At 33.8% G+C, this 16,922-nt stretch overlaps 1 protein-coding gene and 1 long non-coding RNA gene across 2 annotated transcripts; one reads left to right on the plus strand and one right to left on the minus strand.

Moving 5' to 3' along the window:
• Positions 1 to 304: 304 nt before the first annotated feature.
• Positions 305 to 13,650, minus strand: LOC136797928 (uncharacterized). The gene is made up of 10 exons (XM_067054513.1): positions 13,543 to 13,650; positions 7,117 to 7,207; positions 6,010 to 6,479; positions 2,427 to 2,463; positions 2,154 to 2,229; positions 1,817 to 1,891; positions 1,532 to 1,606; positions 939 to 1,006; positions 805 to 842; positions 305 to 400 (listed from the first exon to the last, which is right to left on the minus strand). The coding sequence occupies exons 2-10, from the start codon at positions 7,178 to 7,180 to the stop codon at positions 305 to 307; spliced, it is 999 nt and encodes a 332-aa protein (XP_066910614.1). The 5' UTR covers positions 7,181 to 7,207; positions 13,543 to 13,650.
• A 1,795-nt stretch (positions 13,651 to 15,445) lies between these two features.
• Positions 15,446 to 16,007, plus strand: LOC136797897 (uncharacterized). Its single transcript, XR_010845313.1, has 3 exons — positions 15,446 to 15,553; positions 15,735 to 15,776; positions 15,882 to 16,007. It is a non-coding gene; the product is annotated as an uncharacterized lncRNA (long non-coding RNA).
• The last annotated feature ends 915 nt before the right edge of the window (positions 16,008 to 16,922 follow it).

Raw genomic sequence — 16,922 nt, forward strand, 5'->3', positions numbered from 1 at the left:
TAGCATTTAATAATGAACCAACCATTTTATAAAATTTCCCTGTAAAAAGTGCCAAAACCTTCATTTTCCTAGGTGTCTTTGGGAAAGTCACCCCAGAATCACTTAATAATGCTCCGCCCCATTTTATGGATTTTCTCCCATAGTATCAACCCCCCCCCTGCTTATTCCAACCATCCCTACAATTAAGCACAAAAGAGTATAAAGATATTCCATTCCTAATCTTTTAGTTATGTCCGTTTAAGACAAGGAATAGAGGACCTTTTTCTGCTTTATAAAAAGTTTCATAACAATCATAACATTTGACTCACTTGTCAATTTCTTCATCAAAATCTTTTACATCAGCGGCAAAAAAATAATCACGCCATTTCGCAAAACAATGCTTGCCTTTGAAGATTTTATTCTAAAAAGCAAAAACTTTTGTTAAAAGGCACCTTTAAAGGGCTTTTTCACTTGCGTGAATGCGTGAAAATTAAAAGAAATTGCGCGAATGCGTGAATTGAAAGGCTTTGCGTGAACAAAAATTGCGTGAAATGCGAAAAAACATGGCGTGAATGCGTGAATTTGTGAAAAATTTTGGCGTGATTGCGTGACTTTAAGGTCCACTGGGGGCCTCTTTAAACACTGAAGAAAACGAAGCTCTGTTTAATCCTGAAATTCCAAGTTTTCAAATTTTCTAAAGAGCCACTCTCGTCATACTTATATGTTTTCTGTTAAAACCTATAAGGGCATCAAATGATAGGGATCTATTTAACTTAATTTTCATTAACTAAACAAAAAAAACAAAGGAAAGTTACAGTTACTTACAAAGATTGGTTCTTTTTCCTCATTTTTTGGTTTGGATACTAAAAATGGAGGTAAAATAAAGATCATCCAATGAATATAAGTGCTGCTTTAAAAAAGAATTTAGCAAAAACATTGATAAATGGTAATTTACTTACAGTATTTTCGTAAATCTGAATTTGAAATATCATTATCTTTCATAACTTTTTTAATCAAGTCGAATTTCCTACAATAGAAATAATATCAAGTAAAATAGTCTAAATCAAAATGGCAAGTATTGCCTTGGTAAAAGGTGGAAACCTTTCCAAAATGGCTAGAGTTTCAGAATCAGGAAGATAGCATGTTTCCTGAAAAGGGAAGTTGACTTTGAGCACGAAAAATAACGCCCATAGGGCTTAAAAAGGAACACCCATAAGGCGGAAAAAGGACCGATATGGACAAGGTAATATTAAACTGGCAAGTCAAAAATTTCAGATTCTGCAAAAATTTTCTAATTGGAGCACAAACACTGGTTGAAAATTCAAAATGGCGGTTATGACAAGTGAGTAAATCAGAAAGTTATTCCCTTTTCAGTCAACAAGACCCTCCTGTTTTGAAAATAATTGCCATAATGGCAGTTTTTGCAATTTTGATATAGTGTTGCAGACAGATTATTTACTAGGGCAATAACGGTTGTAAAAAGAGGTTCTGTTATAGCTTCCATTATTTCTATTCAGTTAAATTTATGGAAATCTAATTTTAGACCACTTACGTTGTTTTGGGTGATAAAATATTTTGAGGGAGTTTTGATGCATCTTTTTGTTGTGTGCAATCCTCTTTCTCATTCCTGGAAAGCAGCAAAGAGTACAAAATTCTAGTCGAGTTTATCAAAATTTGAGGAAAATACAATCAAACAAAATAATATAAAAGTTAAAAAAATATCTCAAACAATAAAAAAACAAAGACGAAACAAAATAAATTGTGGTTCCAAATTTAGCTTTTTAAAATAAAATGAAAGCAAAAAACTTTTAAAAAAATTTGAAAAAGTTGAACTCACTCTCTTGGTTTTGATATGTCTTTATCAACATTTGGTACACTCTTAGTAGAACACAGGTCTTTTTCGTGGCCATGTCTAAAAAAATAATGCAAACAAATAAAACGTCATGATTCAATCTAAATTATTAGCGAGCTTTGATTGTATATGCAAGATACATCACTAGGTAAATCATATGGATGCATAAGATACCAGCCGACAAGTCAAGCTCTACCTTGCACTACAGTCACATATATATCTTAAAACTTTGGTCAAAATTCAAAGTGTTATACCCACTATTATTACAAAATAAAAATAAATCTTTGAAGATGGAATAAGTATTATTTTGTAAATGGTATACCTGTGAGTCTCTTCCGATTCTCTGACACGTATCTTTGTTCTTTGTGGTTCTTGAGATTTCAAAGGCTGTGTGTTATCTACAATCAAGACGCAATAAAAAAATGCAAGTTAAAAAATGCAGGTTAAAATATTGACTATAGCCTAAGTAAATAGCCTACGAATATTCTTGTCAACAGTCCAGATCTGTATTGAGAATTTTAGACAAAATTGATAGTGAGGACAGATTTTAAATCCTTAAAAGATACTTAACACTTTGTAATTCAAGATTTCAAACCTGATTTTTCTTCTTGTGCCAAAGCTTGCTGAGGGTGCTAAAAGTAAAGACAACAAACACATAGTTTCAATAAAGAAATCTAATAAATCTCTATTCATTATCATCAGCGAGTAAAAGAAAATTTGAAAGTAAGTTGGAAATCATTAATATTGGTGAACATCATTCCATAATAACACCCCTGTCTCAGTGCCCCGGTGGCATGATTTCAGTACATGATTTTTTTCAGTACATGGTTTCAGTACATGATTTTTTCCTACGTCACTGCAGTAATCAAATTTTTATTGCACTCATTTGTAATCATCCTAAATGGCTTGGGAATTCAAGAACTGTTTTTTATTGTCGCTGTCTTTATTCAATTTATGAGCATGAGTCTGGTAATGTCACCCAAATAGGTGAAAAAATTTGGAAAAAATAAAGTTTTGAATTTCACTTTTATTCCTGGATAATTCTTTTATTAATGACTTCAATTTTCAGAAAACATAAGTATCAGGGCTTAATCAAACTGGCTTGGTCCATAAATTTAACCTAGAGTAGTTATAATCAGACAAATTTGGCAAAAAACTCTTTGTAGTTTACACTTTATTTGAGATAAAATATGCATTATCTAATACTTGTCTTAGATTTCAGTTCATGGCTAATATATTAAGCTGCATTGAAAAGCAATTTTTACCCTCCAGTATGCATATATTTTTCAAATTCTGACACTTTTTTTTCAAGATAAATCTAAATACTAAAAAATATTCCCATAAAGTTTGACTTCATGAAAAGAAAACTGGCTATGGTCAGGTAATTTCATTCTAGATTTGAAGGACTCATCAAAAGGCTTCCAAAAAACCAAAAGTTTGCTATATTTCAGTTAGCCAATAAAAATTAGAAAATGAAACTTGTTGGTTGCGGACATAACTTTTGTTAAATTTGATTTAAAATCAGCAATAAACATTAAATTGAGTTATTATTTGGCTTTTAATACTTTGCTGTACTTGAACCAAAACTTAATCATTGAAATTTGTTGTCTTGAAAGGTCTTTGTAACTATGATTTCCTGTAAATTGAGGATTTATTTGTAAAAGAGAATCCAATCATACATAATTTTTTGTTAAAATCTAATCTTAAAAGTTAAGATTTGAGCTTGACATCAACTGTTGTACATTTTCATAATCATTAAATATGATTTTTCCTTGAGAGTCACTAAACTTTTTCAATAGAAAGGGTTTTTTTTAAATGTATATAATGCTGTGTTGCGGACATAACTTTTTCTTCTTAGGGTAGAACCATAGAACATTTACATACTCAAATTAAAGATTTTGGAGTGTCTTTTTCTATTGCCAAAATTTAAGGAATATTATAGAGACTAAGTCAATATAAAACCAAAAGATTTGGTTTGGTTTGATTTCAGTTTTATTACATGTTTTTCTTTGAAAAGAATAAAAGAAGACTTATCAATGATATTAGAACTTTCTCATATTTCTAATAGAAGAACGACCCTCTAGAGGACACAAAAAATTAAAAAAACAAGGAAATGCATGGTTTTTACAAATGTAACTCTTTAGTATTGTCAAAGTGTTAGCATAACTGCTTAAGGGGGTCAAAAATCTGATAAAATACTTTAATAGTTATGTCCGCAACATACAATTTGCTACAGAATCTGACTCTGTTTTGAACTATTGGAGCAATTCTAACCAGTCTGTAAGTGAATGTGTAGTAGATTATGTTGTGTGAACACTACACAATGAATTTAATATGCAAATTAATGCATGATTTATCCTTTATTCAAGCTCGCAGGCTCAGAACCATCATTTTCAAAGAAACAAAAAGGTTATTTTTCTGTTAAAATTTTAATTTTGGACCTCAACTTGGCATCAGAGTATTTGTTTTCTAATTCTAATAGCCTAAGCATTACTTCCACATAATAAAACATCATGCCAGCTTGCAAATACACTTCATCAGCAACATTTTAGATGAAATAGTTATGTCCGCAACATGAAATACATATGATATGAGGTGAAAAAACTGAAATCTTGCCAATGGAAAATTATCAGACTTTTTTCTGGTTTTAACCAACTTATAATGACCTCAAATGCAATAATTTGTCAAAGAAACCTAAAAATGGTGTTTGGGGGCCGAGAAAACTTCATGATTTGTTGCGGACATAACTTTTTGTTGCGGACATAACTTTTTGTTGCGGACATAACTAATTTTTGGAGAAACTATTTTGTTTCACCGTCTCCCAACAAATAGCCTTTGGGACTTCAAATTTGTATAAAATGACCCCAAATATGACCCTTGATATAGAAAAATGATTCAGTTGAGTAAGAATACTCCTTTGAAAATTTTAAAGGATAAAATAATGTGCGGACATAACTCGAAATTGTGAACGGAAATCGTACCCTGTTCACTTCAAAATGGAATCTTTTTCAATGAAGGACAACTGGTATTTTAGTGTTACTTGGTTTGGTTCTCTAATGGATGGGAAGGGTTAAAAATCAAATAACTATAGATATTAACACTTCCACTTCTCTAGCAAATCAATTGTGTGCGGACATAAACTTTGTGAACGGAAAAAGTTATGTCCGCAACTTTTTGCATTTATTCTGGGAAAAACTTCATTTTGAAAAATCTTTTTGTAGATTTTGTTTTTCATATCCCTTGGCTGTAATAAAAAGAAAAATTAAGTATGATCAGACATGATTGGCCTAGATTATTTAATAATGAACTTAGACAATTTGCTAAAAACCTCATTTTCCGTTCACATTCTGATGTAAAAAGCTGTCCTGAAAAAATTGTGTACTTTGTGAAGTGAAAAAAGTGACTGTTTAAGCTTGCCAGTATCAAGACTGATAAAAAACATCAGCTAGTATCATTATTGCATGCACCTAGATTTTTTACTGGAGCCTTAAAGTTGAAAAGTTAACAAAACCGAAAATGGGTGACATTAGCAGACTCATGCTCTTATATCTCAATTCACAAATGAGTGCAATAAAAATTTGATTACTGCAGTGACGTAGGAAAAAATCATGTACTGAAACCATGTACTGAAAAAAATCATGTACTGAAATCAGGCCACCGGGGCACTGAGACAGGGGTGTATAATATGACATCATAATAAATAACACAAAATTAAGCTTTATTTTATAGACCTAATAATAATTTGACTAAGAACATTGATCTATGCTTATAAATGGTGATTTGCTTTTCAAGCCAAAAATGTTTTACGAAAATCTGCTTGAGCCAACTTTTACCTTTGATGGTACCCTACTTTCATGCAAAAAAAAGAGAAAAATTTAATAATCCGATTTTTCAATCCCTATTTTTAGCCATGTTTTGGCCCAAACTGACCCAATTTTTTTCTTTTCGAAAAGCTCCGTCACATTCGAGGGTGTACCATTTTGATTCTTTGCGTAAAATATCAGAAAAATTGAAAGAGCCAATCTGGAGAAATGCTCAGAATGAACAAATGAACAAATAAACCGACAAACAGACAATGGTTAATTTATAGGTCCTATAGGTAGATCCAAAAATCTCACCTTATCAATCAAGATTCAAAAAACATAAATTGAAAAGAACAAACTTAAGGAAAATCTGACCTGGGAAAAATCTTGCGACAGCTCGAACTGTAACCCAATTCCCATTTCTGGAGTGTTGTTACTGTCAGTGCTAAGTGTGCAAGTGCTTTTTGAAGATTCTATAATGCTTTTACCAGGATTGAAAATATCAACATCTGACTGAGAAATTTTGTTCAAAGTAGGAGATTGATCTAAATTGATGGATGGTGGAGAGTCTGAATTATGTGACGCTGGTAAATTTCCAGAGAGCTGGAGGCTACCAAAACTGTCATCCTGGTATGGTTGTGAGTTTACAAATGGTGTGCTTGCTGCCATGATGTCTTGAGAACTTCCAAAACGTGATTTTGATAAATTAAGACTTGATGTAGTGGTATCGTTGGGTTTTTGGAATTCATCGTGACTACTTGAACTGCTATGATGAGCAGCAGTTAGTGAGCTGTTTGGTACAAGACTAGCACCACTAGAGTTTGATGAAGAACCACCTGGAATTGCTGGAGAATAAAAAAATTAAATAATACATTTTTTCAGTAAAAATTAAAGAAGTTCATCATTATGTTAGAGTTAGATTACCTAAGAAATTGAGACTAGCAGGCAATATTTTAGATTGTTAACCGGTTACTTTTTTGAAGCGGGCTATATGACTTTTTGCGCAATGCAATTGGTTCTTTTTGCATGACGACAGGCCTACATTGTCCAGAGTTGCCCGTCGTTAGGAAAATTCATTGTGACGTCACTTTTTCAAAGGAAAATGAACAATGCGTTGACATCATTTCTCTCATTTTTTATTTCTGACGTCAGAAATTATAACAATTTTTTATCTCTTTTCGCTTGTTTTTTTCGCTTTATTTTGCTATTTTTCCTGGATAAAGCGCTATAAAAATCAATCGAAGCTGAAGGAAACGGTTAACAAATACAATAATGACCGGTTAGTGAGGGCTGTACTGAAAATATATTTCTGCAGTGTCCGAAAAAGGCACTTTTTGGTGTTTTTCCACTAAATGTTTTTGCAAAATGTTAACCTTTGTGCTTCTCTCACTTTTGTCCCTGGGACAATGGAGCATATAATCGTACCAAATTTTGCAGAATTTCAAGCCATTTTGACAAGAGGAGAAAAAATCAAAAACTTACAATTCAAAGACAAAGGTGTAGAGGAGGACTGATTTATGTTAGGGTCATTATTTGATCTGTACATCTTTTGTGATAATTATGCCTTTTTGACCTACATTATCAAATAAAAATTAAAGATAATAAAATTGTATTTTTGGGCAAATTTTATCCTTTGTTTTTCGCCTCTTTTTGACATTTTTTTTACTTTAGTTTTTTGAGCCATTGAAATGAAATAGTCATTTGGAAGAACGCAAACGTCTATTGATAACAAATTACTCCAGCCTGAGATAAATTATCTTGTACCTAGGTAACATCTGTGTTGTAAAAGACAAATCATTTCAGCCTAGACCAATGTTAATTTTGTTTCCCCACAAAGTACTCAAATCATGTCTTGATAACCTCATACTTATGGAATTTATCCTTAGAGGCAATCGAGCAAGAACAATAGAAATAATCTTTATTTAGCTCTGTAGAAAAATTGCAAAATAGAAACTCGCTTAAAGTCACAATACTGGAATACCTTTACCCCAAAACGAAACTTTTCTATTTTGTAAAGGGCATGTCTAAAACGCCTAAAACTTACTACCTAATACTTAATATTTACTATATATACCTCAAAATTGCTCGAAAATACCTTTAAAATAATCAGCATGCCAAATATAGCCAAATCTGAAATTTTAGTGTAACAAAATTTTTAAGTTTTTGTCTTATAGCGTTTTGAAGACATGAAATATTTTCTCTCTTTTTTTCTCTTCATTTCATTTTCCCGCGCTTTTTCTATAAAGTTTACAGACTACACACATTTTGTCGAGACACACTTTTTCGTAGGAGAAAAATATTTTGCTTGCTCATTCATATTTATTTTATTTATAAGAATCAGTTGAGATGATAAAGCCCTACAAACCAATCTTTAGTAGTAGGACTTGATATGATGCAGATAAATACAACAGGTTGCAAAATGACCGCAAATAACATTTATAAATAATGTTTTAGCCATTTGGATCTTTATAAAGGAGACAGGGTTGTATAAGAATAACTGTTTTAGATATTTGCACATGTGTTCTTATAATTAAATCAAAGTCATAATAGAGAGAGCAGTAAAAGGAAGAAAAACTAGATAAAGATAATAACCTATTGCTTTGTACTTATACGATGCGAAGAAAATATTTACTTTAATATTCAAATATTCTTTTAGATAACGCATTCCACGAAACCAATTTTCTTAGAACAGAGATTTCGAACAGGCGAAGTAGAGCCAGGGCCTGAAAGATCTGGTCTGTAAAGTATCCAAACGGATTAGGTAGTCAGTATTAATTTTTAAGTAGTAAGTATTAAATAGTAGGTATTAATTAGGCATTTTAGACCTACCCATTTTGTAAATCTTTCTTTCACTTCCCAATACATAAAATATAGAATACGTTCGTTTTCCCCAAAACTTGTGAGGGGAAAATGTTAAGGCTGTGTGTTGTCCTCTCAAATTTTCCTAGCATAATATATTTTAGTAATGTTATTGTTCTCTTCTCAGATTATCGCTGACGGTGCTACAGTCACTTTACAGGATTGGACAATGATTAACAATAGATTGTGACGAATACAAAAATTTGATATGGCCCGGCAAATGAAGTTCATTTATTGGGCGACTTGATAACACCCGTGATTTTTTCATTTTTCTAATATATTTTGTTCTTTTGTTTTAGAATAAGAATTATGGTAGAAAAAAGCAGTTAGTGTTAACCACAGGTTACAAGTTACAGGTTATAGACACAGGTCATACAAACTACAGACCAGAAAACTGTAACATACAACTTGTATCAAACCCAACAGTTTTGGGCACATTATTGTTTATTATCATGATCAATGAAATTGATGAAAATGTGAAGTATTCAACACTGTCAAGCTTTGCAGACAATGAACAAGCTAGATGCTGAATGGACCTACCTGATGATGAAAGTTAGATAGCAGTGCAAGGAGAAAAATGAAAAAAAATCAATCAGAAAATATAGTGTTTCAGCAAAAATGCATAACTTAATAAATTCATCATTGATTGTTGATGGGGGGAGAGGGAAGGGTTGTAGGGAAAAAATAAATAGAATGTTCTGGTCGCAAAAATTAGTTTTTTTGACAATTGAATCATGCTTGATGTGGTGAGCATTGTTATCAATAATGTTTTTGTGTAAAAAACATAGAAATGAATATAAGGAAAAAACCCAATGAAAATCTGCAAACACGGCGACTTCCGGCATTTTCAACCGGAAAAAAATGTTTCTCAAAAATCGAACTTGATCATGTTTTGGGCATTGTTAATACGCATCTTTGAGCAAAAAATCTGAAAAAACTAATGATAAAATCTTGAGAAAATGCCAAAAAAAACAGTTTTTCCGGCATATTTCCGGCATTTTCGGCCGGAAAAAAATGTTTTTTGAAAATAAAGCTCCGTCACTTTTTAGATAATGTCATTTTACATCAGTGTGCAAAATTTCATGAAAAAATATAAAGTACAGCTCGAGAAATTCAAGAAATACTGTCTGTCTGGCAAAAATAGGTTGTTCCAGCTATTTTTGAACAGTTCCGGCTTCAAAAATCAATTTTATTGAAAATTAAAACATGCTTTATGGTGGGTATTGCTATTAATAATGTTTTTGAATAAAAAAACAACCAATCATAAGGAAAAAGTCCAATGAAAATCCAGAAAAACGGCGATTTCCGGCATGTTTCCGGCATTTTCGGCCGGAAAATATGTTTTCTCAAAAATCGGACTCAGCCATATAGTGTCCTCCAGGATTTGTTTCCCCCACCAAATTCTTGATTTTTTTAAATCTCCCCCTCTTTTTTTCCCCCTATGACTTTTCAGTTTTTTAGTTTCCCCCCTCTTTTTTGCTTTCCCCCCAGAAAATTCTGAAAATATCATTTTCCCCCCATATACCCGTATAAATTTCTCAAATTTCAACCTGACACAAACGTAAAATTTTGCTGCAAAAGGAATACTAGACAAAATAGAAAGAAAATCGGTTAATTTTTCAATCATGATCTAATCACATGATATCATGTGGACTGACCTTGGTTGCTGAGATAAAATTGAAGTGATTTCACACTCCCCCCCCACCAAATTTGCCAACTATCGATGTTTCCCCCCCCTCTTTTTTTTCCCCCTTTACTATTCAAATTTTCATTTTCCCCCCTCACCCATTCAAAATTGGAAAATTGCCCCCCCCCCTTTATAAAGGGCAAATAGTTAACCTTAAGGGAAATGAGTCAAATGGGGTTGGTCTAAAAAGCAGGGTAGCCAATGGGGTAGCCAATTGGGCTAGGTTATGGGGTACCTCTTTTTGCCTAAACTTTTGAAATCTGAAACCTGTTTAATGTGGAAATAACTATTACAACATCTTGTTAATGATTCCATGTAATAAAATTTAAGATTCCTTTCGAACTTCAGCCACAATAGCCTTTTTTCCAAATGTACTGAACTTTGTTACTTCTCAAGAGACCTGGCGCCATTTTGTCTTCCTTCTTGGCTTCGATTGAAAATTTACAGACCCGAATAAAAAATATATACAAAACAGTTTTTAATATTTTAGATTTAGATTTTATTTATGTTTTTAATTGTTATTTCCGTGAAGCTGTAATTCGATGATAATAGCTTTGGAATCGCCTTTAGGCCATATGATCTCTAATCTTGTCATATCTTAACAATCCTTTGTTATTGAATCTATTGTTTAATTTAAATCATGTTTAGATGTTTCAAACAATTAATTCCTTTCAAAATTTTTAAATATGGCAGCTTACAAAAGGTCTTTTGAAATAGCTCTATCATAATGAAGCTCTATTTCTTACTCCTCGTGCATTAACACGTGGTAATTTATATCTTTGTTTATCTTTGGAATCATACATGATCAATCTAAGTATCAATCAGATTCATGCTCCCTGGTCAGTAAAATGTGGTTCTATGCATTCATTTTCGGTATTTCTATTCTGGTCTGTAAAATATTTAGGTACCCCACAACCTAGCCCAATTGGCTACCCCAATTGGCTACCCTGCTTTTTAGACCAACCCAGTCAAATGTGTTCAATTCTCCTAGTTTAGGTATTGTTCTCTTAAAAGTAGAAGCCTAGTAAAAATCTCCTAAAAAGGTAATCCTCTAATTTTGGTATACTTTAATCGTAGAAATTTTAGCGAGGCTAATTTTAGCATATATTAGCGAGTCAGGAAAATCTTGATTTTTTTTGGATTTATTTTAGCGAATCACGATTTCAAAAAATTTCGCGTGGATAAATTTTAGCGAATACTCGTATTACATTATTGACTGAATTCGTTTTCTAGCATTTCTTTGCACTTAAACCCTTCCTATTGATAAAAATGTATCAAGGCAATATAACCAGAAATTTGGCGTGGATAAATTTTAGCGATCTGTCGTGTTGGCGTGTTTTAGCGAGATTTATTTTAGCGAAAATAGGGAAAACTCGCTAAAACGCTAAAATTAGTCTCGCTAAAATTTCTACGATTAAAGTACACAAAATCCCACCGTACACAAAATTATTGTACAATTATCCAATTGTACAAAAAGTCGGTTAAAAAAGGGAAAATTCAAGTATTAACGCAAAAAACAGGGTAGATTCGCATTCGTGCAATCGAAAAGAATGATTTTAACGTTCACATAAGTTTTTTCAATTCACGCATTCACACAATTTTTTTCAAAACACGCATTCACGCCCAACCAAAAGAGCACATTCACGCATTCACACAAACCGCTTTGGGGCTACCTCTAAAGGGGGAAATGGCCCAAAATTTTGGCGAAAATCTCTTAATGGGTCCCAAAAATGTCAATTTTCTTCTCTCTCTTCTCTCAGCAATAACGGCTGTCTCATGGTCACCAAATCCTTCATACGGCTCACATTTGTTAGTAAGACCAGGTCGGTTCGTTAGAATTAGGTCAAGTATGGCTTTTTTACGAGTTGTGAAGTCAACAAGCTGATTGAGGTTTAGAACATCGAAGGCTTCAAGGAAATCTTCGTTTAATTGTTTTGAGTATTGGCTTCTGAGTAATAGAATAGTGTTAGATTCCCAGTCTATGTCTGGAAGGTTGAAGTCTCCACAAATCCAGTGCAGGTTCAGTTCATTTTATACTTTTTCACAGTGTTAGAAATATCTTCCAGTCAGGATCAACCGCCTAAATAGGAACAAATTTTTCGATTTCACAAATATTCTTATCTAGGATATAGGTACTTATCTAGGAATATTTTTTATTCTAAGATTAGAATATTTTAGAAATGTTTATTTTACACTAAAACTAAAAAAAGTCGCATGTATCAATTATCATCTATGTTTTCATTTAGGTATTTTCTAACTGTGTTCCAAATTTCAAAAAGATTCATCAATGCAGTATTGAGTTATTGCATTTTAAAGTTTCCAGGCAGATTCCACAGCTTATTAATGGTCTATTTACACATCAAATCCCGTTTTTTGGTAAAGAGAGCCTTAAAATGTTCCTATTTAAGTATTTTTTAACAAAAGCTAAGATTTTCCACCCTTCCACCCACCAAAAGTGCTGATTTTTGGAAGAAGAAACCACTTTGTATTATTACATCTATTTGTCATAACTTGAACATGCGACTTTGTTTTGAAAGGAAAAATTTGGAGAAGAAAGAAAATGTTCCTAGCTTAGAATAAAAATTATTCCTAGATAAGTACCTATATCCTAGATAGGAATATTTGTGAAATCGAAAAATTTGTTCCTATTTAGGCAGTTAATCCTGACTGTCTTCAATGAACTGAGTGTTGTAAGAAGCATCACTTGATGGGGGTCTGTAGCAAGCTGTGAGAATTACTGGCTTCTCATAGGATTCTATTTTAATTGATACAATTTCAGATTTTTGCTGCGGGAAGTTCTTGGACTAGGAGGTTATCTTTGTGGATGAAGATTACTCCTCCTTTTCCAATGGCAAGGTAATGCTTTAGAAGGAATTGAGAGTTGCAATGTTACACAAGACTGTAAGACAAGTGAGTTTCAGAGCCACTGAGAACGTCTATGTCGTTTTTATGTAAATAGTTTCCAAGCAGAAGTTTTTTATTCCAGATGCTTTGGAAATTGCACACAATGACACGTAGATGGTTGACTTTCTTTTTCTTGGGTGTAGAGGTTGAGCTGCAGGACGAGATCGAGGTATCGCATGCATACATAGACTAGACTGCTGGCATAGACTATAGTATAATGAGATGTCTGCTAAACTAAAGCACAACCTGGACAAAGCCATTCTAAACTCTCCTCTTGGATGTGGCATTGATAGATTTGATCATCCATGTTGGTACATTTAAGGTGTGAAACCACTAGTTACAGAGGTCACAACCACAAGCACAAGCGATAGAAGCACCAGAAGAAACTGCCTTTGGGGCTTCTTAAATTTGTTAATTTTATTGAGGGAGAAAACCACAAAAAAATAATATGTACCTACCTGCATATTTTGTCTAATATTACTGATAATTATTAATTAAATCAAACTTGTAGGCAGTAGGTAGCTTTCTGGTCTGGACACGACACTAGATTGCTAGAGATGTCTGAGTCTGGCTGTCTGGCTGTTGTCTAGTGGGGCCTGTCTAGTGGGAAAACATAAAAGACAAACCTCCAAAATGTGATCGGCTATTGCTCATTCCGACATTTTTAATTTTCCGGGGGTTTTGCTGTTTGGGATTGTTTAGGTCAGGGTTGCTAGTAACGACTTATCACTGTGCCGGGTGCATACTCGGCGCCTTGGGCCCCGCAGGGTTGCTAGTAACGGCTCGAATTTCAGTCAGGTTTAAAAAAAAGGGGTACTTTTACCCATATTATAATAACATTACCCCTGTATTTTGCCAGTTTGGTATATAATGTTATGAATTGCGTGATTTTGCTGTGCGGTGATGGCTCAAGGGAGAGTCTGCTAAATTGCGTGGGTTGCGTGGGTGCGTGGGTCAATATTTTTGCGTGGGTTAATATTTTTGCGTGGGTCATTTTTTTGCGTGGGTGCGTGGGTCAAAATATTTTTTGCGTGGGTCAAATTTTTTGCGTGGGTCAATTTTTTTGCGTGGGTCATATTTTTTGCGTGGGGTCATATTTTTTTGCGTGGGTCATTATTTTTTGCGTGGGTCATATTTTTTGCGTGGGTCATTATTTTTTGCGTGGGTCAAAGTTTTTGAGTGGGTCACTATTTTGTTGGTGATTTTTTAGCTAACTCGTTTTTTTTGTCAAACTAAAATTTCCAAGTTATCTTATACAAAAATGTGTTGTGTATATATCTACGAAAACTAAACAAAAGCACACAGTTTTTATGTAGTAGCACCGATTGACAACGATTAAATTGTTTAGTAATCGGTCGCCTAATGAATATAACTTTTGTAGAAAAATTTTCAGATTTTGTTGCCATTTGCTTTGTTCTTTAACACTCAAAGGAAACCCAAAAGATTAAAGCGTGCTATAAGAAGCTATAAAGCTTCTAAAAGATTCTATAAAGCTTCCTCTTATAAAAAGACACTCCTTTGTTGGAAACATTCTTTCCGACCCGGTTTATTGGAACTAATTCACCATATTGTTATTCAGAAAGTACGGAACTGTACAGCTATGCAAAATAAACAAAATAAACCAAAACGTGTTATGTAAAACAAATCCAACATTTTGGATGTGACCAGTTCGAATTTCAAGGGAAGACATTTTTTCGAATTACAGAGAGAATTTTGACCTACGCAAAAATTTTGACCCACGCAAAAAGAAAGGCCCACGCAAAAAAAAAAATGACCCACGCAAAAAATATGACCCACGCAAAAAATATGACCCACGCAAAAAATAATGACCCACGCAAAAATTTTGACCCACGCAAAAAATTCGACCCACGCAAAAAAATTGACCCACGCAAAATTTTTGACCCACACAAAAAATATTTTGACCCACGCACCCACGCAAAAAAATGACCCACGCAAAAATATCGACCCACGCACCCACGCACCCACGCAGCCCACGCAATTTAGCAGACTCCTCAAGGGATAGAGCGCTGGCTTCCGATTCCGAAGGTCTTTCTTTGGTGGTGGTTCGAATCCCACTCGGTGCGAGAATTAGACTGGTCGAAATTGATGGTCAAATGATTGACAGGTATGAAAACTCAGTCAGAAATGAGAAACTCAGAAACTCAGACAGTCAGAAAAGAGAAAGACGGGATCAGAGATAAGGATCACATTTCGGAGGTTTGTATCTTACGTTTTCCTGTCTAGTGTGCCGTCTCCATTCTCGAGGGCATGCCTGTCCGCGCGTATAATTTGAGTTCATTTTTTTAAGTTGGCTCGTAAAGAGACCAAGATTGCGCTGACCTTAAGTCGAAATATTTGAACGCGTCACGTGATAAAAGAAATGCATTTGAGTATAGGACAACTTGGTTTACTTTAAAATTTTGGAAATTTTCAATGTGGGTCTTTTCAACCTGTACTTGAAAGACGCTGGTGAGTACATTTTGAAAACTCAGATTTTCGAATTAAATCTCACAATATCTTCTTCGTTATCACCGCTTGTATGTTAATTTGATTCACAATTGGTTTTGGTTTGTACTTCTTTTGATATTTCACTGTTATTTTGGCAGATTATTTGGCTAACGTCGACTTTATTTTGGTTTGCTTTTTCCAGGTACACAACGATTTGTATCCAGACCAATCAAGTATCAAAATGGTAAATATTTAGTTAGATTTGTTATACTGCAAGCAAGCAATGCAATATTATTGGTATACATCGTTTTTCTTATCATTTACAAATATTAATTTGCTGCCTTCATAGGAACTGCGACAAATACTGTCCATGATTCACCGTGTCGCAGATTTACCGGTGGAATCGTTTCTTCTCATTTTAGCCTCGTGAAATCAAAGAGATCAAGGACTTTCTCCTCACTGCCAGAAGGAAAGATGCTAAATGTAAGTTAGTCGCGTTAGGCCCATAACTTTTGATCTAGAGAAGTTGGGACTTTGGTGTAATACACTTTTTTGCTCAGTTTGAAGAGCTCTATCATGTGATATAGGTCTTTTTTTAATTTGAAGACCCCCAAAAAATCATGAATTTCCAGGCCTTGCAATTTTGCCTGGAAACGCAAAAAATCGCCATTTACTCGTTACTTGCACGATAATATCGTGGAAACTTTTTGATTTTGGAATCTACATATGCTAATTCGAGAGTTTCCATCGAAAAAAGTGGAATCTAAGAGGTGTATCACGAAAATCATTTTCTAGCCACTTTTTTCGACCTCAGCCGCGCGAGTAAGTCTTGCATTCAACAGTTTGGATTGGGAGAAAGGGACAACCTATTAACTCAACCTATTAACTCGACCTAATAAATTATTTCAGCCATTTGACCTGGGTATTATCTGTTCTGAAGCTCTCAAAAATAGATTAAAGATATATTACAACCAGACATTACTAATCCATAAAATCGATTATCAATTAAAATGATAGCTAAGGCGGCAATCACAAATATGTTCATTTCGCGTCTTCGTTAGGTCTAAAAAGTGAGTCGGTCGGTCGGTCATAAAAAATTTTGTTTTTCCATCCATTTTTGGAGTGCATTCTTGGAGTAAACTGCCAGCCAGCCAGCAGCCAAAACAACCGCGTGTAATGGGTGGTTTTAGAATTATGACCTTTGAAAACTTGTGACCTCCGATCCCAAAATGGCGCATGTAATGATAAACAAAGTCAAGCCTAAGGCAACGATCACATATATCTTAATTTCGCGTCCTCGTTGGGTCTAAAAAGTGAGGCGGGCGGCCGTAAAAAATTTTATCGATTATCGTTTTAAATCGATATGTAAACATTTGGGTGTTTCAGATAA

This window comes from Clytia hemisphaerica, unplaced genomic scaffold, assembly GCF_902728285.1.
Source record: "Clytia hemisphaerica strain Z4C2 unplaced genomic scaffold, Clytia hemisphaerica genome assembly, whole genome shotgun sequence".
Classification (NCBI taxonomy): domain Eukaryota; kingdom Metazoa; phylum Cnidaria; class Hydrozoa; order Leptothecata; family Clytiidae; genus Clytia; species Clytia hemisphaerica.